General features: G+C 41.4%; 2 protein-coding genes across 7 annotated transcripts in view; one reads left to right on the top strand and one right to left on the bottom strand.

Moving 5' to 3' along the window:
• The window catches only part of PFKP (phosphofructokinase, platelet), an 85,121-nt gene extending 77,155 nt beyond the window's left edge, over positions 1 to 7,966 (top strand). For 4 of the 6 annotated variants that reach the window (XM_073334465.2, XM_073334467.2, XM_073334466.2 and 1 more), the window contains 6 exons: positions 112 to 276; positions 1,392 to 1,453; positions 3,327 to 3,438; positions 5,062 to 5,161; positions 5,879 to 5,984; positions 7,421 to 7,966. In XM_073334465.2, coding sequence (XP_073190566.1) covers positions 112 to 276; positions 1,392 to 1,453; positions 3,327 to 3,438; positions 5,062 to 5,161; positions 5,879 to 5,984; positions 7,421 to 7,574 — 699 coding nt within the window. In that variant the 3' untranslated portion in view covers positions 7,575 to 7,966. Of the gene's footprint in view, positions 1 to 111; positions 277 to 1,391; positions 1,454 to 3,326; positions 3,439 to 5,061; positions 5,162 to 5,541; positions 5,840 to 5,878; positions 5,985 to 7,420 lie in introns of those variants that run through there. The other 2 variants (XM_073334469.2, XM_073334468.2) reach the window with 2 other exon arrangements.
• PITRM1 (pitrilysin metallopeptidase 1) overlaps positions 7,421 to 27,884 on the bottom strand; it is a 44,113-nt gene continuing 23,649 nt past the window's right edge. The window contains exons 16-27 of the mRNA XM_073334464.2: positions 27,010 to 27,142; positions 26,422 to 26,542; positions 24,986 to 25,062; positions 24,411 to 24,576; positions 24,200 to 24,300; positions 22,964 to 23,084; positions 21,703 to 21,774; positions 20,943 to 21,055; positions 14,913 to 15,038; positions 13,237 to 13,382; positions 11,199 to 11,301; positions 7,421 to 9,658 (exon numbers count right to left, since the gene is read on the bottom strand). Of these exons, the coding sequence (XP_073190565.2) occupies positions 9,565 to 9,658; positions 11,199 to 11,301; positions 13,237 to 13,382; positions 14,913 to 15,038; positions 20,943 to 21,055; positions 21,703 to 21,774; positions 22,964 to 23,084; positions 24,200 to 24,300; positions 24,411 to 24,576; positions 24,986 to 25,062; positions 26,422 to 26,542; positions 27,010 to 27,142 (1,373 nt within the window). The 3' untranslated portion in view covers positions 7,421 to 9,564. The remainder of the gene's footprint in view (positions 9,659 to 11,198; positions 11,302 to 13,236; positions 13,383 to 14,912; positions 15,039 to 20,942; positions 21,056 to 21,702; positions 21,775 to 22,963; positions 23,085 to 24,199; positions 24,301 to 24,410; positions 24,577 to 24,985; positions 25,063 to 26,421; positions 26,543 to 27,009; positions 27,143 to 27,884) is intronic.

Here is a 27,884-nt window from a genome sequence, read left to right as displayed (position 1 = left end):
AATGCAGTTCAGTAATCTTATAATTGTGATAAAGAATCATATATGATAAATATCACAGTTGAGAGTCTGTTCACGTTTGCGTATGTCCCTAATGTTCTGTGCTTTGGTTAGACATGTGATCGCATCAAACAGTCAGCCAGTGGGACCAAGCGTCGTGTGTTCATCATTGAGACAATGGGTGGCTACTGTGGTTACCTGGCCAATATGGGGGGCCTTGCTGCAGGTGCGGATGCTGCTTATGTCTTTGAAGAGAAGTTTGATATTCGAGAACTCCAGGTATGCAGCTCAATCTTACTGAAATAACGTCTTGCTCATTTTTATATAGACTTTCAAAGTGTTGTGAGTATATAGCATTTGATATGTACCTTGTGTTGGTGTAGTTGGTTGGATGCTGTTTCAAAAGTTATGTTATGTTAGCCTGCAGCAATAAGTGGCCACTTTTAAATGCGTACATGACACCTTCACCCCAGAGAATTGGAATATTATGCCAGTGTTAATATATTTTGTAGTAGAACTTGTGGCCAGACACTCCTTATTCACGGCATCAAGCACTGACCACTGATGGCCAAAAATTGAAACATGGTTACCACAGCACCATTAGGTAGAACAATTACATATTTATTCTTTTACAATCTGATTATTAGTACATTGTAATTGGATGGAACTGGAGCAAAATGAAAATGCAATTAAAAAAAGGATAAAAGGAAATACTTTTTCACACAATGTGTACTTAAACTGGAACTCCTTGCCATAGGGAGTTGTTGACTCCAAGAATTTAACAAGATTTTAAAAAAAGAATTGGGAATCGAGAATATCCAGTGTTGTTAGAATTAATGACAACAGATTTTGGAAGGCATATAAGCCTTCATGCTTCAGGGCCAATCTCTTAACAGAGACCAGGATGAGCCCTAATGGGAGGGGCAGATTTTCCCACATCTGCCTATTGCTGAGCTCTCACACATTCTTCCGATGCATCTAGCCTTTGTTACAGATGGGATACTGGATGGGAGGGATCTGGGATCTGATCTAATCTGGCAATTCCTATGTTGCTATGTAAAGAAAGACCAGTAGGTGCTGCATCAGTGACATGCAAATGAGCTCAAGAGCCTATTGAAATAACACTGTTGTCCAGAGATATGATGAAGCTAAAAGTTGGTGGTGTGTTTGGGGGAAAGAGGTTAATTTTAAACGAGGACCAGTAACTTTTAACCCACCCATTGTAATTTGTCCTGGAAGCCCACTACATTATTGGTCAGCTGGATTTTCACATTACAGAAGGGATTTCTTAAGTATTACTGTGCACCTTGGAATCCTTTATAGAAATTCTCTTGGTGAAGGTGGCAGTGATCATCACATTTGTTTTAGGATGCTTTGTGTGACTCTCTTTCTAGGCTAATGTGGAGCATTTGACTGAAAAGATGAAAACTAGCATCCAGCGTGGTCTAGTGCTGAGGTGAGCAAATGTCATTTTGTTAAACTGCACCATCAAAACGAGTAATGTTTTACAACCCTCACTGCTACGTAAAACCCAGGAGCAGTCTCTAGTTAGTTATAAAAGAAGGGATTCTCAGTGGAAGAAAAAGCAGAGCTTAGAAGCAGATATAAAAACTGTTAAAATCAAAGATCCCACACCCATTCCCATTTTAACTCTTCACATCCTGTTAATGATTTGGGTTCTTAGATTATCCTTCCAAGTGCTGCACAAAGTGTTATAAGGAAGCTGCACAAAGGTCTCATCATTTATTTTACTAAGGGTGAAATTCTCCCCTGTGCACAGAACCAGCGCAAGACCTATGCAGCTCTGAAGTGCTGTTTAGCCCCCAGAATACGTATAAAGTGGCACACAGGTCCCATGCTGGCCCTCTGCAAATGGATGAATTCCACCCGCATTCCTTAGACTACATGTTGTATTGGAGACCATAGCAAGCTAAGCCTAACGCAACTAAATAAAAGTTTCCTGTGTGTTAATTACAAATTGACTAGCTTTTTCCCTGCTTTAATCTTACTGCCCTGTGATGATGTTTTTGAACTATTTGTTTACCCCTTAGGGAGGATTCTGGTCTGTCTTTTGCAAAAGCAGCCAAAGGGATGTTAGCAGCAGCTCTGTCTGCCTAGTTCTGCAGACAAGCTGGATACGTCTTTAAATTTTTTATGGTGTTGTGGCTTGATTTATAGAAAAGATTCAACATATCTTTACTGGTCCAGAAATAGTCTCCCTCTTTACCCTCCTACATGACACCAAAACTTAGTCTCCATTCAGTTTATTGATCCGCTTTTCAAAACCCTGGACCTCGTCAATCTCAGGCCAAGGTCATGCTCTGTAGAAGTTCAAGAAGGTTCAGTTATTGTCTTTCAAGTTAACTCTTTGGAACACTTCCACAAGTGAACACAACCAAGTTGCACAGAATGCCCGTAAATAACTCATGAGACATTTAGTTATCAAGTACTGGACATTTCGCAACAAAAGGGTTCTAGAGTTTCTCAGGCAATCGCTGATCAGCATGGTATATGATGGGAACAAATGAGAATTTATAAAATCTACTAGTCTGAGATCCAGAGTTTCCATCATTTCTTCTGAAAATATTACTGTTTAAGCTCTGATACTGGACCAAATGCCCTCTTTAGCCCAGCAGTTTGGCAAAACCTTTTCTTCTTGGCCTTATCTTGCCTGGGAAAAACAGGGTGTTTTAAAACAGGTTCACTAATGTCACATGTCAAAATCCTAGTGTAGATAAGGCTAATAAGGGTTAAAATTCAAATCGCCTTGTCTACACAAGGGCTCTAACGTGTTACTTAACATATTTAAAAATCACACCTTTCTTCCTAGTGTGCACAGCCTTTGTCAGTTTGTGACCTCCACCTCTTTCATGGGCATCACTTCTCAGCCTCCAGGGCGATAATCAGTTATAAGAGGAAATCACCAAATGCATTCATCTACCCACTTCACTTAGTTCAGATATGTTCAGGCATTAAAAAGAACAGGTGGGGGGCGGGGGAACCTCAGGTTTCCATAGCCTAGGGCATCGACTGTGTGTTGGAAAACAGGTTACAGTACAGCTGCTCAGGTCTCTGTTGTAATTCAGTAAGCTCAGACATTGGAAGTATTGGTTTGTGGCAGAGCAGAGAGACAACTGTGTGTAAAACAAACCTGTGGGAGAGTTGGCGAGTGAGGAGGAAGGTGAAAATACACAAGACTTGCCCCTGGTTTGAGGGCAAGAGGATAACAGAGTTGTCAGGTGTGGGACATGTCCCCTCCATCAGTGACTGTGCGTCTGTAAAGAGGTCTGGTAGTTAATAATGTGGTTGTTATTTTTGTCTTGTTATAGGAATGAGAACAGCAATGAGAATTACACAACTGACTTTATCTACCAGCTCTATTCTGAGGAAGGAAAAGGTGTGTTCGATTGCAGAAAGAATGTATTGGGCCACATGCAGCAGGTAAATAAGGTTACGAACTTCCCTCTGCATACAGCAGCAGGATTAATTTAGTGTGCGTGAACTGCTGTCGCCATTCCAGGATTACGCACAAGTCATCCTCCTTGCATACACTCTTTATCCTTTAGACAAAATTAATGGTACTAAGGGTTTCCTCCATTGTTACTATAAACTCCCAACCCATTTTTGGAGGGATGGAAGAGGGATAACTTTGTTTTGCAGAAGGAAATTGCAGCAGATTCCCTTTTTTATTGTCTCCTTTTTTGTTCTCCCCATTCCCCATTTTTAAAAAAGGGTGCTGTTGTTTTTTAGTAGCCCACTCACTGCCTCTTACAAGACCTCCCTGCAGCTGCCAGTTCAAGAGCATCTCATCCCTGGAAGAGAAATTTGTTTCCTAGAGAACATTTGTGCTCATTGTTCACTTTTCCCCGTCTTATTAATCTTCACTATGATTGGCTTTGCCCTGAATAGGACTCCTAGCTAGTGCATCCCACACACCCAAATAGGGCAGTAGTCAGCGAATAGCAGTATGAGAGTGCATAAGGGCACAAGGATAAGCAACGAGGAAACTTACAGTGGGAAGGAGGGCAGGTCTAGAGGAAAGGGTGTTTAATATGACGCTCTAGAAGTGACTGAAACTACTGGTTCACATGAACCATAAAGTTTTAATTTCAGATTTAAAGCTTCACATTTTTATGTTTGAAGTCTTAACCCTGTGCCAACATTATACAACAGTTTCCCTGCCTTGTAGCTAAGTACATTCTATATTTAATATATTAACACTGTTCCCGCTTGTCTTTATTGTATTTAGAACTAAATGCTCAGAATTTCTGTACATGCACCCAAAACAGGTTATACATAGAAATGACAGTAGAATCTGCTTTCAGAGCATACAGTTAGATCCAGTTAAGAGTCCTGTTTTGACAGCTGGAATAAGAGCAAATAATGGTACCTTTTGCATTTGTCACGTTCTGTGTTCCCACAGACGATCTAAAGCCCCTAGTGTCTGCTTGGTAGCAGTGTTATAGACGCACCCACTTGGTAGCGGCTGGATGACAGAGGCTAGAGCTCTTTTGATTACAGCCTCCACCCTGTGACACAAGACTGCCAGTGCCCCGGAAGCACTGGCCTGGGCTCTTTGCTCCCTCACCAGTTCTTTATTCTGTCCTTCATTTGCTTCTCTCCTTGGGTGTCTATTGCCTTTCCTTATGCTTTTTGAGCTCGCTCTACTGCTGGAAGTTGTATTGTGCCATTCTGCTCCAGCAGCACCTTGCAGAAGTGAGGTAGAAAGTACATACAAATAAGCACTCTGCTGAAGAAGGGGGGTGACTAAGTCCCATTGACTTTAATGGGAATTAAGCATGTCTTTATGCATGCATTATGGAATTGGGGCCAGTATCTCAAACTGTCGGGGCAAAGTCCCTTCGAGACTCCCACGTCGGGAATTCTGGGGCTAAGATAAAGCACTGGTGTCTGTTTAAAAAATATGGGGGTGGGGGAGAAAGGAAGATAAGAGGCACAGCAGCCATAGAACAGAAATGATTGGTGGAATGGAAAGACAAGAATAATGCTCCTGGTTGGTGCAAAATTGCAGCTAATCTCCAGTTACATTTTAAACTTTGACAGGGTGGAGCACCTTCCCCATTTGACAGGAACTTTGGGACAAAAATCTCTGCAAAAGCTGTACAGTGGATCTCAAAGAAACTGAAAGAAACATACCGAAAAGGTGCAGAAATATTTATGGTTATTTACTGTCTCTCTCTTCTTTTCTGTTAACTCCAGAAAATCCAGCTGCTCTAGCCCTTCAAGACATTTGTGGAGTCTTTAAATATAGTAATGGAATACTAGCTTAGCATCTGTGGTTATAATGTAGTTCTTCCCATCTTACCCGAGCTTTGTCATAGAATATTATTGTGTTTCTAGGTACCAGTGCCAAGAATATGTCTCCTGAAGAAAGTTTGATACCATAAACAAGGGTTGTCTTGTGTCTGTTTTTCTATGTGCTAGCATAACTAGTTTTTTTATGCATTCAGAAATTGGTAGTTTTATAGTTACATGTATTCTTCCTTTTTTTGTTTTGTTTCTTGGTGGCTGCATGGGACACAGAAGAAGGTAATATGTCTTCTTTGGGATTTATTTCATCAGCTTCATGAAGCAATATTGACAATAATAAATCTAATTTAAAACTGGAAATTAAGGCTGCACCACTTATTTGATTAGTAGTTAAGTACATTGCATCTTTACTGCTCAATCATTAAAACTAATAAACCACAACACAGTGGAGGTTTCCCTAACACTGTTAAACAACTAATTCAGATGCTGCTATCGTTTACTTTAAGACTTCAGTAACTCAACAAAATTAAGAATCTTACCAGAAACTCACTCCTAGATGCATTTGTTTATTACAAGAAAAGGAAATAACATTGCCTTGTTATTTTTATAGGAAAAGTGTTTGCCAATACCCAGGACTCCGTTTGTTTGCTAGGAATGCGCAGACGCAATCTTCTTTTCCAACCTGTGGTTGATCTTAAGGATCAAACAGATTTTGTGTAAGTGAAGGCAGCTCTGTGGGGCCAGACGAGTACAACTTCCAATTCTTCTTGTTCATCCCTCCTTCCTTGCTCCATGTCAGATGGTAACTTCACCATGTAGCCCCCACCTACCTTTCAATGTTGCCTATGGTGGTGGCCTTGGATCACCCCCTCATCTGCTTTTCCCACAAGCAACTTCGTGCTTTCTCCAGGCTGCCCCTTTTGCGTGAGAAGGGCTTCCTGTGAGACTTCAAAGCTACCACTGTATCCTCTTAAAGCCCTCCTCACAACCTGTCTTTGCTGCAATGCCTGCAAATCACTGTCTGGTATTGTTTAGGATGGCAACCCCTTGTGCCTAGTGAGACAAGTGTTACAACTAATTTATAGGTTTCAGAGTAGCAGCTGAGTTAGTCTGTATCCACAAAAAGAAAAGGAGGACGTGTGGCACTTCAGAGACTAACATTTATTTGAGCATAAGCTTTCGTGAGCTACAGCTCACTTCATGAGATGTATTCCAATAATTTATACATAGGCAGCCACCTCGATTAGCATCTTATTCTCCCTAACCCTCTTCTATCTGGCTTTTTATTAACTTCTTGGATTTTATTTGTTAGTCTGAGTTCTCTGGGACAGGGATTATCTTTGCACAGTGCCTCGTGTAATAAGGTCATTAGATCATGCTGCAATAGAAATAATAAATTGCTTAGAGCTTGCTGAGATGGGAGGGTTAGCTGGCAAAATAGCAAGATGGAATTCATGCATGTTCTAAGGCAGGGGTCGGCAGCCTTTGGCACGCGACCCATCAGAGAAATCTGCTGGCGGCCTGGGACAGTTTATTTACCTGCCGCGTCCGCAGGTTTAGCTGATCTCAGCTCCCACTGGCCGCGGTTCACCGTTCCAGGCCAATGGGGGCTGCAGGAAGCGGCGCGGGCCAAGGTATGTGCTGGCCACCCCTTCCCACAGCCCCCATTGGCCTGGAACGGCGAACCGTGGCGAGTGGGAGCTGTGATTGGCCGAACCTGCAGACGCTGCAGGTAAATTATCCATCCTGGCCTGCCAGCGGATTTCCCTGATGATCTACGTGCCAAAGGTGCCGATCTCTGTTCTAAGGCTAGCTGGAGAGGTACATGAAAGAGGTCAAGATAATAATTTACTATGCACCACAACCTCTCTCCAAAGTAAAACTAAAAAGCAAATGCACCCACTTACTAACAATTTTCTACATTCCTGTCAATGAGTGGAGATGGCAGCATTACTCACACAAATGAACCTAAGAATCATTGAATCCAGCAAAGTTGGTCATTAATATATGCTGATAAAAACTTCCCTTATAAAACTGCTTATAATTTGAATGAAGCCAAGTTTAATAGTGAATTTGGTCCTTGGGGATAACATCAATGGGGTCGTTTACATAGAATAGCTTTGACTTTTTTTACATCTCATCTTCTGCACAGGCACAGAATTCCTAAGGAACAGTGGTGGCTGAAACTTCGACCTCTGATGAAAATTCTGGCCAAATACAAGACTAGCTACGATGTTTCAGATTCAGGTCAACTAGAGCATGTAGCTAGGCACAGCCCAAAAGAAGCAGAAACTGGAGCCATCTAAGAAGAGACCATTATTTTAGATAAAGTTGTAATAAACCTATGTTGTGCGTAACAGTGCTTTAGCATATTGATTACAGCTTTGTTTGTAACATTTAAATTATTGTACCAGCACTTTATGTGAATTCAGAAATGCAAATGTCACACAAGTTCCTTGCCCAGTATTATCCTAGGTTTAAAGCAGACCTTAGCACCTAATTTACAAAATACCAATTACTGGCCTGATCCTTAAGTTTAACACAATTCTATGCACTCAGTGTGATAAGTCATTCATCTAGCACATTTTATCTCAGAGATAGAGTCTATACTCAGAATATATGTAGAAGGCTAGTTTTGTGTCAAGTTACAGAGTGAATCTATGTATCTGAAGTGGAATAAAAGTATTGTTGCAAACCACATGTGTGACTTCAAGTTATCTAAAAACTAACAAATTACAGCTAACAGGAGAACACCACTGAAGAAAGTAGGAGCAACTTTATTTGCATTCTAACAGGAAGCAAATAACTGTTCTTTCTTTGCTTGTAGAACGGCGGGAGGGATTAAGAGAAGGGCGGCTGCAGATTTTTCTGTACCGCATCTGCACAATGAAGCTGCATTAATTTGAACTACCCCCCACACCTCCCCTAGAGAGGAAGTAACACACTAAAAATTACTATTAAAGGCAATACTAAAGCTATTAACCCTGTGAAGATGGCTGTTAACCTCCTTTGTGTGTCCTTTAGGTTATGGCTACAGGACAGCTGGGAGATGAGATTCCCAGCTCATGCTAAAAATAGCAGTTTGGAATGGCTGGTGGCTTAAGCTTAACTTCATGAGCTCTATCACGCTAAAAATAGTGTGGATGTAGCTGTTCTGGCAGAGGCTCAGGCTAGCCACCTGGGTCCAAAGCTGGCTGGCTAGCCCCAGCTGTAATGTCCACACTCTTATGTTTAGCATGCTAGCTCAAGTGAAGCAAGTCTGTCTACCCATGCTGAGAGGCTCACTCCAAGCTGCAGCATAGGCATACCCTAGAGGTCATGCTCACTAACCTCAGCTTGTTGCAGACAACAGGGCAACCCTCAATCACACCCAGGACTGAGGACTCTCTTCTGTGATCAGCTGAAACATTTGAGACCAGGTTATAACCACGATGGTTAAGGTTACAGTTGACACAGCAGTTTTTTCTCCACAACACAATCATGGTTGTCTCACAACATTTAGCTGTCGAACTTTAGCCAAAAGGTAAACAGAGGACAAAACAGCACCTTGAGAACTCCATTCAGTACTGGGAGGAAGAACTGGCCCAGGGTCACACAGGTTGGAGCGCCATCAAAATAGTCCTGTTATGAATAAAACCATCTTTTCCCTGTTCTGTAGCTATCAATTATTAACCTTGAGTTGTAGAGAGATGTTTTGAGCCAACATTGCCACTCCTATAATTAAAAATGTAAGTTGTAGTGTAGACAATACAATGTAACAAGAATAGTTATGGAGAAGCTGAGTCTTGCACAACTTAATTATGGAAAACTCAACACACTAGGAAAGACTTGTGAAGTACCAGTGTAGGTGTAACAAATCTGTTTATGCCCAACAGCGGAGGTTTAAAAATACAGATATTGTAAGAAAACATGATTTAAGCTAAACATATTTTAAAATTTAAGTCTTAGCTTGATTTTTACAAAACAATGTGTATATTTAGAAGTTATTAAAATCCACATTTTTGTGCGGCAGTTAATTATGGAGGAACTGAAGAGTTGCTTTAGCTATAGATGAACAAATAGTTTTCATTCTTAAATACAATGCAATTGTAGAGATGAACCTTCTTTGGCAGACTTAATTTCTTTGAGGAAAGACAGCTGAGTGGCCTGTTGCATGTAAAGTTGTATTGATGACCTTTCACTTGGACCTCAGCAGGAAAATTAAAAATTCTAATGTGCCTTAGTCACTTATGAATTGGCTTGTTTTATTTCTTTTAAGCCATTGTCAGTAACAAACATTATCAGTGATAACAAATGTTATCGTTTGACCCAGGATGGATCTTTGGCAATGCATGGATTCTCTGGGCCTAGTACAGCCAGTCCTCGGGTGCTCTTCCCACCTGCAAGGTATCTGCAAAAGAGAGACAAATTATGAAAAGGTACCACAAAGCTGTTGAAGTGTAAGTCACATTATACTCAGTCTGACAGCAGCCTGACACGTTCAGATGAAACCTTTCACCTATATAGTACCTTCTGAATTAAAACTCTTCCTTTCACACATCTCTTCCCATGTGTCTCAAAATGATTATATAAATATTGGAGGAGAGTATTGTGCTCCTTAGACATTACAGGAGAAAACAGATGCACAATTAATGTCAAGTATTCTCATTAGGGCTACACTGTACCGATATGCCTAGTTTTAAAACAGATTGGTTTGAGCTAGTCAATTTTTGTTTTGAAGTATCTGAAAAAAAATCTGTAAGGTATTTGTTTCTCCTTTCCCCCAAAGTTGACACAGGTCCTCATATTTTTCAGCTCTGTGCTGAACCTAAGCAACAGAAAATAGGGGCACAGATGGTCAATGTCAGTTTTATTTGACATACTCTACCACCTCTCTTGCCCATGTGAGTGGATCTCTCCATTTCTCCCAGACTGAACTCTGACTCACTTTAGCCAAGACAAAGAATAATCATAGAAAATAGAATCATAGAATATCAAGGTTGGAAGGGACCTCAGGAGGCCATCAAGTCCAACCCCTGCTCAAAGCAGGACCAATCCCCAATTTTTGCCCCAGATCCCTAAATGGCCCCCTCAAGGATTGAACTCACAACCCTGGGTTTAGCAGGCCAATGCTCAAACCACTGAGCTATCCCTCCCTAAAAGAGCCCTTTTAGTACATCAACTCATCTAGATATTTGCCTAGTTTTACAACAGGGTACATAAAAAGCACCAGTGAAGTCAGTAAAAACTAACATTTCATACGAACAACTTGACTATACTGCTCTATATGCTATACACTGAAATCTAAGTACAGTATTTATATTCCAATTTATTTTATAATCTATATAGTAAAAATGAGAAAGTAAGCAATTTTTCAGTAATAGCATGCTGTGACACTTGTATTTTTAGGTCTGATTTTGTAAGTAGTTAAGTGAGGGGTAAATTGGGGGTATGCAAGACAAATCAGACTCCTGAAAGGGGTATAGTAGTCTGGAAAGGTTTTGAACCACTGATTTAGACACCTAAAAGCAGGCGAAGAATGATAGAACTGGGTCTAGAAAAGCAAATTCATCTCCAAATGGACTAAATCTGGAGCCATCTTGTTTGAGCTAAAAGAACAAACAGTTTCTGATCCAGTCAGAAGCAGAACAGCAATCTCAGCAAATTAAGAACTGCAACAGAGTTCACAAACAAATTAGAATGTTGACTAAAAAGCTAAATGGAAAATGGCGATCCTCCTTTCGCAGGCACAGTGATGATATGAATGCAGGTACAGGAAAAAAGTTACCTCAGTGGTCAGTCTTAGAAGGAGAAAAGGGATGGTGGCTTCTTTCAGGCAATGTAATAATGCAAACCTTTACCAGCTATTTTACATCAGACAGTTTTTAATCTGTCAAACTCTTACAAGGGATCTGGGTTTACTTGCATTTCTAAACTGAGCACAGACTCACTTGTTTGCCACATCGATCAGGTGATCACGGCTGACAGCAAAAAGCTGCTCCCTGTGTCTCTGCTTCATCTCATCTGAGATGCCGTTCAAGAAATAATTCATCCCTAAAAGTAAGAACGTGACTTGGTAAGTGTACTGAGTCTCTGGCATCGAAGGATAAAAATCAGATACATGCACCGAGTTCTCCAAAGCAGGATAGCTGGGAGAGGAATGAATACAGTTTGCAGCTAGTTAAGAGCTCCACAATTCTAGGCTCGTCATAAAAAGTACAGTACAAATGTCTCATTGTTTACCAGTGTCAAGGCTAGAGCTGGGCAGAGAATGGATGTTCCATTTTGTGGAGAATTTTAAAAAAATGTTTTGACAAAAATCAAAAAAGTTTTGATTTGAACTTAAATACAAAATGCAAAATTTTAACCAAAAAGCTGTTTGGAAGGAGAAGATATATATATATATAAATAATTTATTCCAAAAGTGTCAAAATGGGACATTTGACATTGTCCGAACTTTTCCCCTTTTTTCTCCAAATAGAATTTTGGTGAACTCAGAATGATTTCATGAAGGTTCTGATTTTAGCAACCCTGTTATCCAATGGAAAGCTGTTCTGTCAAAGTTTTGCAACCAGCTCTAGTCAATGCTGCTAAGACAAAGATCTGACCCACCTTTTTCTCTATATACGGTCTACATAATTCTGCAAACAAATGCTTCTATATACTTACAAGAAATCCTGTAACAAGAATCACTTCAGTGATCAAAGAGGTTAAAAATAATCACAGAGGGACTTCTTGACACTGCAACTTATGACCCAGTAAGGGGAACATTAAGCAATCACCATACATTTGTGGCTCTACAGCTCCGTTCAACTCTCTCTTCTCTCCCCTTCTAGCTACTGGGAAGGATTTTAAGGGTGTTTTCTTTCCTCTCCTCTAAACTCCATCTCACTGGAGGAGCTCGTTCATTTCCTCAGTCCTCACGAACATTGCTATTTTCAGTGCTTCACTAACTTTGCCTGATACCAGTTAGAGTGTGAGCAGCTCCAGCCTAACTTGTGCACTGCACAGGACTGCCAGGCAGCTCAAGCTCCAAAGGACGAGAATCATTACCCTCTGACAAGCCAGCGGCATGTGACATTGAAGCATTTTGCTCACATATGAGCACCTGAAAATTGACAGTGCCTAGCCTGTTTTCATTGTTCAAGCTAACAGGCAGAAAAGCCCACGAAGGGTGGAAAAGTAAACGATTCTTGAAGTTTTTTTGTTTAACAACCTAAATGGCCTTGCTTGTGTTAACACTTTACAGACATACATTGATTTTTAATCTTAGTGTTCCTTTATTTATACTTAAGGGATGGAGTAGGTGCCTTAAATCCAAACGGAAATTTAAAGTTATCAGTGGGGAGAGCTGTTCTCTCAAACTGCAGACTATTTTGAACTGTGTTTAAAAAAAGTTCTAAAAAGAAAAGAAGCTACCATTCATCATGACATCCAAACATGCAGCTAATTTTACTAAGTTATTTACACTTAGTACTTTTCATCAAGTATCTCCAAAGCACCAAACAAATTTATGCGTTCCCCATCTCTAAAAATAGAGAAACTGAGGCAGAGAGGTTAAGCAAATTCAGGATCAGTGTACACATCTGGCTAAAACAGGTATATACTCCATACACTTTTCCAAGTATTCCATTTAACCAACAGACCTATATGGTTTTCCTATGTGCCAGAACAGGTGCAATTTTTTTAGGCTGAGAAAGACAGGTTAAAGGTTTAGTTATTTGAGTTCCCCCTATTCTCCCATGACAATATTATGATCACAAGCAGCAATAAGAACATTTCAGTGAAAAGACATTACACGTGTGATCTTTAAGGTGAGCAGTAGCATCTTGCTGTTTTATAGAAACTAATCCTTATGTTAAATCCACTGAAACCAAACATGAGCTTATGAAAGGGAATAGATGAGCAGACTAGGAATCATTCACTTCCTTCTAAGCCTAGCTAGAACACTGGATTCCCTTGCTGGGGAACTAAGAACATAGAACATACCTTTGTCTGAAGGAGCTATAGGAGTATCTACAGCTGAAAACACCGCAAGCTTGGCTTCGTCAATGTCTTGCTGTGCAAATTCCCCAGACTGAGCCCATTCAGCTGCTTTTTCAAAAGTTGAAAAGGTTGATATAGAATTTGGATCCCTAACAAATTAGAAGAAATTCCTTTTGTATTACAGATGACAACCTGTGTCTACAACTTTTAATACATTTGTTTTTAAATCCACTGCCTTTCATTCAAAGATTCCTAATCACTCATCAAATTCTATAAACTACATCTAGACCACACACATACCATATTCGATGAAGGCAGCTGTCTTCATACAGCAGATAGAAACGCTATACAATACTTTGAGATAAGGAGTATTTTATTCAACAGAAGTTATAGCAGATTGTATGTAGGCAGAATGGGCCAAATTCAGTAGTGATGTAAATAGTTTCTAAGCTGGTCATGAAAAAGGTACAATTAAATGGAAGTGCTAACTCAGTGTAACTTGCACAGATTTAGCATTCAGCAAATGTGAAAAACAAAAAAAAAAATCTACAGTGATATATTATTTGGGGACCAAATTTAGTGCCTGGCATAAGAAGGTGCAACTTTCATTAGTATCAATATCAGTTATGCTTACTCCAAGGATGAATTTGGTCCTTGAGTTCTGAGCATGGTGTAGCATAAGGTGGGGTGGGCAGAGGTTACACCTTCCTGCAAAATTGCTTTTCCTGCTTACACCCATTTTGCAAACCTACGGATGTCCAAAATTGGTGAAAATTACACTATGTCGTAACTCTCACCTGCTGTGAGGCTGACAAATGCTTACAACACCACTGAATTTAGCTCAGAGCCTTCTATAGGAGCTGTGCTAGACTGCATGCAACCCATTATAATTATTTAATTAGTCTAAAACAGTGGGCATGTACTCCATCTCTGGTGAAGAGTCATGGAGTTAATTACCACCTGGTTTGGACCTCTGTTTCAAGTTTAAGACGAACAGCAGAAGCTTCAGTAATAATGTACCTCATAAGACCAGACAGAAACAATTGTTCAGGGCTGATATAAGGAAAAAGTGTAATCTAGTCAGTCACCAGCACCACTTTCTGCTGTAATCAAGTCTTCCTTGGAGGTCTCCAGCCCAATCACCCCACATGGAGTCATGTCTGGTTCTGCTACGGAGGGGAGAGGCCATGGCTTTTGGGAGAAGCCAGTTTAGATCTACATGTCAGGAACCTCACTACCTCCCTCAACTACTGTTCTTAAAATGCCTCAGTTCCCTCTCTTCATCCCCACCGCCAGGCCAGGAAGAAACGTGCTGAAGCTGGCATACAGTTGAGGCTGGTAGTAAAACTGGCACACTAGTCACCACATACACTGAGTAAGGAGGCAACAGGGTAACAGCTACCACCAAGCTGGGCTGAAGTGAAGCCTAGGATGTGAGAGGGGTTTTACTGAATCCTGGAAGGAGCAAGGAGAAGGGGAGAAAGCCAGAAGCCAAGTGACAGATCTCAGCAGGAAGCCCCTCTTTCCTCATCTCTAGCTCAAGCCTCATTTTCTTGTCCTATTCAAGTCACTTACAGTCCTGGCAGGTAAAGTTAAATTGAGTCTGAAATGATGGCTGCATATGCAGAGACCATGGCTACATTTCATAGACAGACTCTACAGAGGACACACAGTGTTACCTGTAAGAATAGAAGGTGAATATGCCACTATGACTGAGTGTAGCACCTCCTCCATAAGCACCTCCTTTCTCTCTGATTTCCCTATGCAAGAATTTAGCGGTCATCAACCGTGCAAGGATCCGAAGGCTGAAACAAAAGATTAAAGCAAAGGTGTTAAATCTGCCCTCTGGCTATTGGGTATCTAATCTACCACCTCTCCACTTGACCAGTTTTTCAAAGATCTAAGTTATACAAATGAAGTATTCCTAATTGCACCCTACAGTAACAATGATGGTTTAAGCACAAAAATGAAAAATTTTAAATTGAGCCATCTTCAATACAAAGTCTCTTCATTTCTCCGTACTAGAATAGCCCTACCACTATGCTCCCTAACTTCCCTAAATAGTTTAAATTTCATCTCTCTCCAGGAAATGTAAAGTTCTCTAAGCCACCTATTTGGTCACATATCATGTCATCATATACACAAAGAAACAGGATCAGGGTGTGTAGGGTTCTCCTTCAATTTGGAAGTTATAATTCAGTTGCTTTTGGTACCCAAATTCTAACAACGTGGCAAATTCTGTCCTTGTAAAAAGACTTCAGCAGGAGTCATGAGCAGAAACAGTAGATTTTGATCCAATGACTCCACCCTCCCTTACAGAACTTGTTAGAACACAAGCAGGTGATATTTTCAGGCAATTATTTAAACACAAGATCAACAGCTGTGTGAAGACTGCCTTCTAGAGGATTTCTCATGAGTGTGGTTCAAAAATATATGGAGGATACTTACCTGTAAATGGAAGTTCTTTGAGATAGGTGATCCCTATGTGTATTCCACAAATTGGTGCGCATGCATCCAACTCTGGAAATTCTAACAAGCAGCATCCACTGGCCCGCACATGCACAGTAGTTCATCTCATACTCCAGACCGAGGACATAAAAGGCGATGCAGGCCAATGGCTCTCCAGTTCCTCTTCTTACGAATCCAAAAAGATCCAAAGGGACAGAGGGTGGATACTGGAATATAGATTGGGACCACATACCTCAAAGAACTTCCAGTTGCAGGTAAGTACCTCCATTTCTTCAAGTGCTGGTCCCTGTGTGTATTCCACATGTGGACGACTGACAAGCAGTATCCAGACTGGAGGCGGGTACAAGGATGCTTAAACTATTGCAGTTTCCACTGCTGTGTCCGCAGCAGAGGCTTGAACTAGCATGCAATGTTTAACTCTAGCCAGCCACCCTGGACATGTCCAGAGATGGCACTTTGTGCAGTGATGTTGCAGAGGCAGCTTGCGCTCTGGTGGAAAGTGCCCTTACCCTGTCAGGTGGAAGGATGTGTGTCAATTGGTAGCACACAATGATGCACCCACAAACCCATTTAGAGATCCTCTTAGAAGATATAGTTTGTCCTCATGAACTCTTTGTAAGAAAGAGCCTAGGAGACTTCCTGATAGCATTCTACCCGCACAGGATCAAATCTAAGGTGTGTCTGATGTCAAGGGACTGAAGCTTCCTTAACAGAGTTATGGCGTTTTTGGAAGAAAACAGATAAGTAGATAGCTTGGTTGACATGAAATTCCAAAATAACCTTTGGGAGAAATTAAGGATTCAATCAAAGAAAGACCTTTTCTGTGTGAAAACAGTATACAGTTGGTCTGCCATGAGGGCTCCCATCTTGCCCACCCTTCTGGCTGAGGTAATAGCCACGAATAATATGACAGGTTAAACATGCTGCCAAGGGTTCAAATAGCAGCCCAGTGAGTGCTGACAGCATGAGACTGAGGTCCCTCTGAGGCGTAGATTTGACGATTAGCAGAAAGGTTCTAACTAGGCCTTTCATAAGCCTCAATGTTGTAGGGTAAATAAAGATAGAATGCCCATCTACTGCAGAAAGGATGACACTGTGTTGTTCAGGTGAACACCCTGACCCATAAGGGATGAGTCTGTTACAATGGGGACTGTGGAAGTGGGAGTGACAAAGGGAAAGCCCACTCTCTCTCAGAGACGACCTGTACCTGCTGATAGTGCAGGGGTTACAATTTATAGGTACAGCCACCCCCAGAACAGCTTGAGTGATGCCCCCTCCCAGGCAGGTCTCCCCGCTTACCCTGTCTCCCTACCTGGAAAGTACCAGGCCCCTCCCTGTAGCTCCCAGCTGTTGCTCCTACCTCTCCGCACAGTGTGCAGCTCACAGCTTGCCGGCTCTGGCAGCTGCCACGCAGGGACAAGGCTTGGCCGCACCATGTGACCAAGCAGGACTGACAAACCTTGGCAGAAATCTGCGGGACACGTGACCTACATACCGTCTCACACGTCGCCTCTGCTGTCACTTCACCTGGGTTCGACCACCAAATAAGAGAGGCGATGACTCTGGTGGGAATAGTTACACTGGTGTTAATGCGATCCTTTTCAGATGAGTAGACTGAACAGAGCAAGGTTTGTAGGCAGCATATATGAAACCTGGGGGAATGGGTCACATAAGGGCATGAGGCCATGTGGCCCAGGAGAAAAAGGCACATCCTGAGCGTAGTTCTTGGTCTGTGAGTAATCTGTGCTATCAGATAACTCATTAGCTGAAATATTTCCATGAGGAGGAAAGCTCTTGCTGTAGTGGAGTCCAGTGTCACTCTGATAAAGTTTATCATCTGTGTGGGTATTAAAATGGTCCTTTCTTCATTTACACAGACTCCTACTATGAATACTTTGGACGCGATCATCAGTCTAAACTCTGAACCGGAAATGCTCTTGCTCCACTAGAAATGAAGGAACTTTTTGTGAGACGGTTGAATATCTATCTACATGGAAATAAGGATTCTTCATGTTGATAGCCACGAACCACATTCCCTCCTGTCCTGAAATTTGACTTTTGAATAAAAATGTTCAGCTGTTGAAGGTCCAGAATGGGTATCCACCCTTCGTCTTTTTAGGGGCCTTAGAAGTAAGGGGAATAGAACCCCTTTTCCTTGACACTGAGGTGGTACTGCTCTATTGTCCCTCATAGGAGGAAGGATGCCTGGCAAAGAATCACCTTGTAAGAGTGATCCTTGAAGAGGGACTTGTGTGGGGGGAGGAAGGGAGAAACTCTATGGAGTATCCTTGATGTATAATTTCTAGGACTTAGCTGTCTGTCATGATGGAATCCTAATTGTGGGTGAAAAGTATGAGGTGGCCCTCAAAGATCATGGGGGTAAGAAGTGACTGGCATCAACAGCGGTAGATGGATCTCAACTATGCATCAAAAGTAGCCCTTGGCAGGTGGCTGAGAATGGGCAGAGATCATGGTAGTAGAGGTGGCTGAAAATCAAGGTCTCTGAATCCTGTCATTTACAGGGAGGCTGAGCATTGACTGGGGAGGGGGCAGCCTTGGTCTATATCCCTGCCTCTGCTGCATTCTTCACGGGACTGGGGTGTAAACCCCTAGGGAGTGTAGAGTCATCCAAGTCTTTCTACAAGTGTAGGGATGTGCCCATTTTCTCAATGAACAAACTCAACTCACTGAAAGGCAGGTCCTGTTTGGTGTTCTGGACCCCCTTGGGAAGCTGTGAGCAGTGAAGTGAAGACTCATGCTTCATGACTATGCTAGTGGTTAAGTCTCTGGATGCAGTGTCAGCTGCATCTACCGCAGCTTGAAAGGAAGTCTTAGCCACTAATTTGCCCTCCTCTAAGAGAGTCTGAAACTGGGCTCTGTCATCAGAGGGAAGATTATCCTTAAAATCCTATTTAGAATCATAGAATATCAGGGTTGGAAGGGACCCCAGAAGGTCATCTAGTCCAACCCCCTGCTCGAAGCAGGACCAATTCCCAGTTAAATCATCCCAGCCAGGGCTTTGTCAAGCCTGACCTTAAAAACCTCTAAGGAAGGAGATTCTACCACCTTCTTTCACTAATGAGGCCTGATAGTTAGTGATTGTAAGAATCACTAAGCTCATAGACGAGAAGACCGTTTTCCCCATAAGGTCCGATCTCTTTGAGCCCTGTCAGCCTGTGTGGTCTTGGGATGCTGTGACTTTGCTCTCTCTAGGGCTACAAGGGAGTTGTGCGCTGGGTGGGAGAAGAGAAATTTAGCCCCTCTGGCAGGGACATAATAGCATCTCTCAGCCCTCTTAGATGTGGGGATGTAGGAGTCTGGAGTGTGCCAGACTACTCTGGCTGGCTCCATGACTGCCTTGTTGATCAGGAGTGCCACCTTGCTTTGACCGGATGCTGGGAATCCTGGACCTCCTCAAGTGTGTCTGGAGGTCACTGGCAATTGTATGAAATAGCTCCTGGTACCAGTGATCTCTAGGGAAGTCAGAACTGGGAGGATGGAGCTCAGATCTCCTTGACTGTCTATCGTGGCTCAGCTCTCTACAAGGAGATGACAGAACAGCAAGAGCGTCCTATCTATCCAAGTCTGACAACTGCTCTCACTTCACTCGTGGAACCAACAATACCGGAGGGTTGGAGAAGGGATGGCTCCAGTGACAAAAAAAACATAACTTTGTCCTCTACTGTGGCAATGTCCCTCATAAGCACCAGGCCAGAGAAGAGAAAAGACTGAGCATGAGAGAGGAATATATCCTCCTGTGTAGTATAGAAGTGTCCATAAGACTTAGTGCTCGAAGCATTCCAACAGTCAGCACTGATGGTTCCAACTCGTCCCAGGGAGTTGTAGCCAGGTGGTCCTGAGGAGGATGGGACAGTACTGAGGAAGAAGTAGGCCCTGCACTTCTGGATTGAGCCAGTGGGTGTCAGTCCTTGTGTTTTGGAACTGGAGCTACCAGTGGTACCAACGGCTCCTTTTTCCATACTTTACCCATCAATCTGTGGGTCTTTGGTGATTCTGGACCCATCAGATTCGCACGCAAATGCTCACCCAGCCTGGATAGGCTCGGGAAGGATTCCTTCCCTTCATAGGCAGATCCGGAAGGGCATCTGTCCTTACGAGCATAAGAGTGTTCCTCAGCCCTGGTCTACACCGGGCGGGAAATCGATCTAAGTTACGCAACTTCAGCTATGTGAATAATATAGCTGAAGTCAACATACTTAGACCTACTCACCGTGGTGTCTTCACTATGGTGAATAGACGGCTGCCGCTGCCCCGTCAACTCTGCCTGCACCTCTTGCGGCGGTGCAATACAGGAAGCAATGGGAGAGTGCTCGGGGGGGGGGTTCGATTTATCGCTCTAGACTAGATGTGATAAAATCGATCCCCGCTGGATCAGTCGCTGCCTGCCAATACGGCAGGTAGTGCAGACATACCCGTAGTCTCATGGAGAACCCAGGAAGAAGAGTACTTGAGCTAAGCAGCTGTAGATTCTACTCTTAAGCTCGTGGTCGGAGGGGTGTTGCTCATCTGATGGGGCAAATGTACGGCAGGGGGGTCTCCCTGGCCTGGATCAGAGAAAGGCCTCAGCCTTCTCCATAAGGTGTTTTCTTAATCAAAGTTCACAAGCTTTGCAAGTTTGCAGCAGAAAAGCGTGACAGATGCTGCACTTTGCAGCAATACAGGTTTCATCCAAACAACAGAGACAGGGTTGATGATTGTCATTCATGGAAAAGGAGCAAGGGCAGGGGAGATGGTTCTTGAACCCTAGGACTTTAAAGCACAGTCCCAGACCACAGGGAGGAAGTCCCCGGTATTGGGGGGGGGGGGGAGACCTTACCTATACTAATAATTAACTATGCTAATATAAACTATACCCTGTTTAGAAATGTATTTACAGAGTATAAGGATAAAAGCTGGAGAAATATGTGGACACAGGGATTCGAACTCAGGCCATGAGGCAGTAAGAAGGAACTGGAGAGGTGTTGACCCACACTACCTGTTATTCCTGGGTCTGGCGCACAAGGTGAACTTCTGTGCATGTGTGGGCCAATGGACACTGCTTGTTAGAATTTCTGGACTCGGGAGCTTGGCGTGCATGGGCACCTACATGTGGAATACACAGAGACCAGCACCTAAAGAAGAATTTCTGCATACATCCTGGTTAATGGTTTTCAGTCTAAAACGAGGTCAGTTTTATTTTTATACACTGTGTTTCACTGCTAATCCTTTCTGTTTCCCACCTTGCATAATCAGGAGCTGTGTAGGGAACAGTTCGAATGCATTCTCCAACATAATTCACTGGGAAGGGAAGTAGAAAATGGGTCTTCATCTGACATGGTTTGAAAGTAGGCTCCTGAGAGAAAATTGCATCTGGGTTGATTAACATTGCAGTTAGAGATTTTAAGTAGCTACAACAATCCATTCATTTGAGAATATTAGCACCATTGCATACTTCTTAAGAAGAGCCTGACACTCTCAAACACCAGCACCCAAGCATTCAACCTAGCACGGGTTATTCTGTTAAAAAATGATGAAATTGTGCGCATGCCCCTTGTAATAAATCATACATACTGAAATTGTCTTGGTCTACTACAGCAGAGGGATGTTGTACAAATACTACCTCATCATCACACTGCACATTCTCAGTTATGCAATCCCTGTACCTTACTGATTTGCATAACCCAACCCAACCCTCTCCTCTCTGCAACGCCTTCAGAACAAACCATTCAACGCACATAACTCCTGATATTCAAATACCACAAAAATGAAATAAATAAATTACTCTTAGTAATCAAGGGTGGGGTAGGATGGGTCAGATTTCATGGCCATAGGCCTAGGAAGTTCCAAGGACAGTATCCAATGACAGTGCAAGATGAGAAAGCACAACATATTTCAGTAAAGCATGAGTAACTGGAGAGAGTACTGTTCATTGGAATAACTATAAAAAGGGCCAATTAGATCAGTAATATGATTAACCAAAGTCAAATAAACTGTACTTACAGTAATTAGTTTTCTTGTGATTTGTGAACAATTAAGCCTTTCCCTTCCAACAGGCACAGGCTCTGGAGATTTCTACAAATATAGGACTTTGTATTAGAGTTTCAAAAGTCAGAATCAGGAACATTACAAAAAGTCCCCTGATTTTTCCCCGGAGGGTCATGCATCACCTTTTGCCCTCCTTCCCCTACAAACAACAAAAACATCAAGGGAATTTGATTACTTGTTTCTACTTGCATTTATGAGGAAACACTAAAATGGATTTCATCCCATGGGTAACCTGGCAAAAAGCTGTGCCATATGATAACCTGAAGTTCCTAAGGGCTGTATTGCCAGGCTTTAGACAATGACTTTGGGCTTCTTAAATCCATCTATCGTGCACTAGCCCAAGAGGTTTGCACAAGTTACGGTACTCCTCCTTGGACACAGTCCTTAAAGCTTATTTCCGTTGTCTTATATGGTCCATGCTTATAGATCAGAATTTGCTCCATCTGAGTGTGAACGCCACTGAGCACATAGAATACTTCCCTAGATGTCCTAGCCCAGGAATGAGTTATTCTACAGCTGAATGACTGTTTGGAGCTGCACAGCACAAGAGATTTCTCTCTGCAATACATCTTAAATGGCGCTCAGCTAAAGAGAAGTGACAGGATTTACGCAATGGGAGGAAAAAACATCCCTCCTCCCCAACACCTGAAACAGCAATCAGGGTGTGGGATACATGTCCCAGTAGTTGAAATCAGAAGTTCAACCCCCACCTAATCAACCAAGAGGAGTCCTTCCACTGAAGCCACACAAAGGTTTCTACATTCTCCTAGAGATGTGCCCAAATAAGAAAGCTGAGATGTTCAGGGACAGAGGGAAGCATATTTTTCATTAGTTGTGTGAGAAGCTACTGTATTAGATTTTCCCTAAGATCTCCATCCACCCCTTAAATAGATAAATAGTTTGTGGCCCAGCAGATATTTACATTAGATGACATTATAAACTATTTTCATCATCACTGAGTTGAATAACTAAACAGTAAAAAGTGCACAATAGCTGGGCAAACAGTTTGAAGGTCACATTGCATACCGAAGGAACTGATTTCTCTTTGAGACGTCACAAGCCTCTTTGTATGGACAGGATGTGTATAAGTTCACCAAACCATATGCCTTCCATTTGAGCAGCCTTAGTCTGTCTGCTATTAATCTTACTCAGTATAGTAATTCAAAAATAGTGGTTAACAAAAAATTTTACTCACAAATCAGATTTTTTTGCTTACCTCAATCACATAGGGGCGGACAGGTTTTCTCTCTTTTTTGCTTCTAGCGATGCCCTTTAAAAAGTTTTCTACTTCTTTAGATGCTTGTGACATCTGTTGAGGTGTAGCATTCACTGAACATCTGTTTAAAAAAAAAAACACCTCACACATAGTAGCATGTTTCTTGCAGTTTTACAACCTTTTAGGTTTCAACTATTTCCCATCCTTGTACACATTTTTTTTTTAAGCATCATCCAAATCTCACAAAATCTCTGTGCCAGTGACTCTGATGATAAACACAAACTACAGCTGTAAATAAGGAAAGCACTGACAATTATGACTGCAATATACCACCAGCGCTCTGTCATGAGAAAATCCCATTGGATTCTCATTGCTTTCTCCAAGACAATGAATCAAAACTTGTTCAACAGCATCAGACTTAGCACTCTACAGTAGTTGACAACCTGGCATTCCTGCCCTGAAGAGACAGATAAACTATGTTTAAGCTTTAAAGGGCAATCTCTCCACGCCACTATTACCAATTCTTTCTTTACAACTATTTCTCACCATAGATTCTTGCATTTAATAAAAAAAACTGTACATAGGTTATTTCCCTGCCCCCAAATCAAGGTACAATATCCTGCAAACTAAAAAAATTCAGAATAAGTTTAGTACTTCAGTAGCAACTTTTGAAATTACAGTGCCTGAGTGCAAACATTTTGACTTTAGCATTTCACTTATCTTTCTTAATATTGCAAAAAATGCAAAGTGGATTCCAAGACCTCACTATTTCCCCTTAGAAGTAGACATGCCAAACCTGCTAAACCCCCCACCCCACATACAAAAACAGAAATTGGGCTTGTTTTGGTCTTAATTGGCTTGCGAGTTGCTTGTTGGGCTTGTAGCTTGTTGATTCTTTTTTTTTTGATCGGCTTCCAGCAAGCAAGAGCAAGGAGGGAGAGAGAGTCAGAGGTGCACAGTGGGCCCACCAGTCTCAAAACACATGCCAGGCGCAGGAAGGGGAGGGATCTAGTCAGAGATTTGGGGTTCCTAGGGATTGTCTTACTTTAGTCTTGTTTTGAAATGGGTTTAGTTTGATTTTTGGCTTATTGTGAAAGTCAGGGTGCTTATTTACCGCATGAAAGTTGGCAAATGTGCTTAGAAGCAGGAACTTCTCCAACCTGCATTGCATGAGTTTAAGGATAACAGTCAATGAAAAATCTTAACAACAGTAAAGGAACATTAACAGGTTCTCACCTCATGTTATCACTGTTTAATAAATATTTCTTAATGCGTGGTAGTTTGCGTAGTACTGGTTTAATATCAGACATTTCTGCAATTCGCTTAATCAGTTTCACCTGAAAAGGAGGAAAGAAATAATCAGCAAATGTGACGTATATATTAGCATAAATAAGCACAGCATTATAAGAGAGTTTGACATCAGTTAAATGAACCACCTCCCCTTTACCTGATCCATGCCATTAAACATTTCTTGTAACTCTCCAGCAGGCGTAAGGGTTTTGCTAGCTCGAACAGATGCATATAAATGCCCAGAATCAGGAATGCCATTTGACAGCTCTTGTGCAGTCATCTTAACCAGTACCCTAAAATGTTCCTCTTCTTCAAAGTGTGGGCTACATCGGAAAGGGAGAAAACAACAGTCACTTGCTACAATAGTACATATTCATTAAACAAAACAAAAAAGACAAAGGAATAACGGAGAAAAATACAAGAATTCTCCAGATCTCATGCAGAAATGTTGTAGTCTACTTTAAAGTATTAAATGGTTCATTGTGACAAATTCTAAAAATAGCCTTTACCCATTCAGCTGATTAATGCATTATATGGTTTGTATAGAGAGCAGAATATTTTGATTTAGAGCATGCTGAAATTAAGTTATGCAAAACCAGAATTGCTCCAGAAAAACAAAGTAGGAACTTTTTTCTTTTTCTTTTTTTTGCGGGGGGGGGGGGGCAAAGGGGAGGGAGAGAGAGCGGAAGGTAGAAAAGGGACCAAAAACACATAAAAAAACCAATACGCTACTTGTTAAAAATTTCACTCCATAAGTGCATCATGTCTGGCAGATTTCTATCCAGGCACAGAGAAGAAAAGAGCACACCCTAAAGGAAAAATGAAGATACTTCACACACAGGATAAACCAACAGAAGACAACTGAAATAAAGGCTGCAGAAACACGCGGTAGCATTTTATGAAAGTGATTATCCAATGTCAGCGTAATGGCCTATATCACAGAACTACAACCAGATTGACACTTTATTCAAGAGAGACCCACTGCTAAAACTTCAGGGCAGACAAGAGGCGTAGTTACATAGCTCTACATGAATGGTACCTTCCCTACAATGGGGTAAACCCTATCCCATGTGCCAGTAAGAGCCAGCTTCTGTACCTCTATGTCAGCCCATCACATCCAGATGGTAGTTAAATGTGGTGTAGAAGGAAGGCAGTGAGACTCTAGATCAAAAAAAGCTGTTCAGGGGATGGAGAGCTCCTGCAAATGAGTCTCTAATCTAATCCCCTAAAGAACCCTTCAGATATACTGGTTCCCCTCTCTCCATACACTGTGGGCAGTAACTACTGCACAGCAGTTACAATAGGAGAAGAGGACCACAACAGGTCAACATTAAGAAAAATTAAGAGTCTTAATTGGGTTGAGTGGGGAAGTCCTAACAAGTCTGACCCCCTAATGAGCTTGAATATGTTGAATATTTGTTAACTATCAATATCAATGTCTATCTTTAAAGATTTTCAAAATTTTTATCCATTTCAATTGTCACAATGGGAGATATCATGGGGGAGATCAGACAATTTTTTAATGACAGTAAATGCTGAGAATCAAATTGTTAAAACTTTAACCATTGTAACACAAATTGTGAACATCACACATCAAAATATAAAGTCAATAACCTTATATCAAACACTAATAAATTCTCAATCAACTTTTTTTTTTACTTTGCCTATTTGTAAATTTCTATTATCATCAATGAAAATATATTTTGGTCTGTGTGTGTATGGTGAAATCAATGCTTTCTGACAAAAATCTAAGCTTTCATGTTTATACATATATTAAAAAGTCCTACACTTATTGTGCCATGCCCCTTTGTCACGGAAGAATTGAAACAGGAAAACATCTTTTGTTCCTTAGTGTAAAAAAAAAAAATAAAAAAAAAAATAAAAAACCTACTTGGATACTGTGGTGAGAGGTTATAAAAAAAACAGTCTGAAGATAAAGAGTCATGTAAAACGTTACCTTTGGGATAAAGGTAAGTTACGGTGATAGTGAAATTTATATGTTACATAAGCCAACAAAAGCCCACTTCTACACCAATTTTCAGCCCACCATGTTTTGAAATCATTGAAGTGTTCAACATTAAGTGCCTGCTTTATGGAGAAATTTTGCTCCACCCTTAACTACAGTGCTGTCAGTGTAACATAACAGCATATATACTGTTATGATGTACCTGTTCATACGCGTCCAGATGTGAATCATCTGGAATGATGTGTGGGCTGACAGACATGCCACCTGTTTTTAGCTCCATTTGCTGGGCTTGCTCTCTGTAACCAAGCGCTCCGCAGCCCATTCTGAAGGGGGAAAAAAAAGTAGCGTTTTATTTCCACATATAGTAAAACCAGAAACAATCCAATTTGTCCAATACAAATACACAAGATATCTTAAAAGGGTAAGGTTACGTAATCTGAGGCTATCATCAAATACATGTTTTTTTAAATTAATAAAGACACTAGGTTTTTGTTCTTTTTTTAATGTCAGCAAATACCCAATATATGCTAGTAAACAAAGAAAAAAATTAGAATACAAGAAGAGCATTAAAAATGTATTTGATAAATCAAGCGGTTTACAAGCTTACTGGCTAACTGTCTCAGACCCTCTCCCATAATCAAAATTATTTGTACTATTGAAACATCACTGAAATTACACAAACCAGAGGTAAGATAGAAAGTAATTGTTCTAGGAATTGTTCACTATCAATATTTCCATGTATTGTAACACATCATATCATCCTCAACTTCAAATATGCTAATTATCTTACTTAGTAATGACCCTGCAGAAGAGTGGCACGTATGGTTTGAGCTCCTCTGGAAGTGTATTCAAGCTGGAAACAGCTCTGAAATATACCATCCCATTGGTTGGCTGAGAACAGTATTGGACAGGGATTTCATCAGCTATGAACAAGAGAAAAACATTGCAGTCTGCATCCCTCACTTTGAACACATCATAACTATGACATTTGCCAAAAGTACTTTAGACTAGTTATTTTTGACACTACAAAGGTAATAGGAAGCCACTTCCTGTTTTAACTGAAGGTATTATGATGAGTCCTGGACTGAATCATGAGTTTTCTAGGCCAGTATATAGTTATACTCAATAGGAATCACCTTCCAAATTACCAGATTGAGAAAGATCATTAAATATTTAAATTTTAGAGTCAGAGAAGGACAAGATAGGTGTGGTAATATCTTTTTATTGGACCAATAAACTACTGTTGGTGAGAGAGAAGAACCTTTTGAGTTACAGTGCTCTTCTTCAGGTCTGTGTAACTCAAAAGCTTGTCTCTCCCGCCAAACAGAAGTTGGTCCAATAAAAGATATTACCTCACCCACCTTGTCTCTCTAATAGCCTGGGACTGACACGACTACAACAACACTGCATAGAAGGATAAGAGAAAGCAGTCAAACAACTGAAACGCAAACTGTTTTTGAAAACTGCACTAAGGAACCCTTTGTCCCTTTTTCCCCTTGACCCCATCATCTCCAAAGAATAGTTGTGATTGTAAACAAAACCAGTGGAAAACCCAAATATATTGTGGTTATTGATGTGTAGACAACAGCCTTGCTGACCTGTGGGAAAGGAAGGAGGGTATTGTTTGGAGGAGTACAGGAGAAAAAGGGGGAAGGAGAAAAAGGA

The sequence above is a fragment of the Lepidochelys kempii genome, chromosome 2, assembly GCF_965140285.1.
Source record: "Lepidochelys kempii isolate rLepKem1 chromosome 2, rLepKem1.hap1, whole genome shotgun sequence".
NCBI classification, from domain to species: Eukaryota; Metazoa; Chordata; order Testudines; family Cheloniidae; genus Lepidochelys; species Lepidochelys kempii.
Note: the sequence above shows the minus strand (reverse complement) of the source record. Positions and strands in the feature narration are given on the sequence as shown.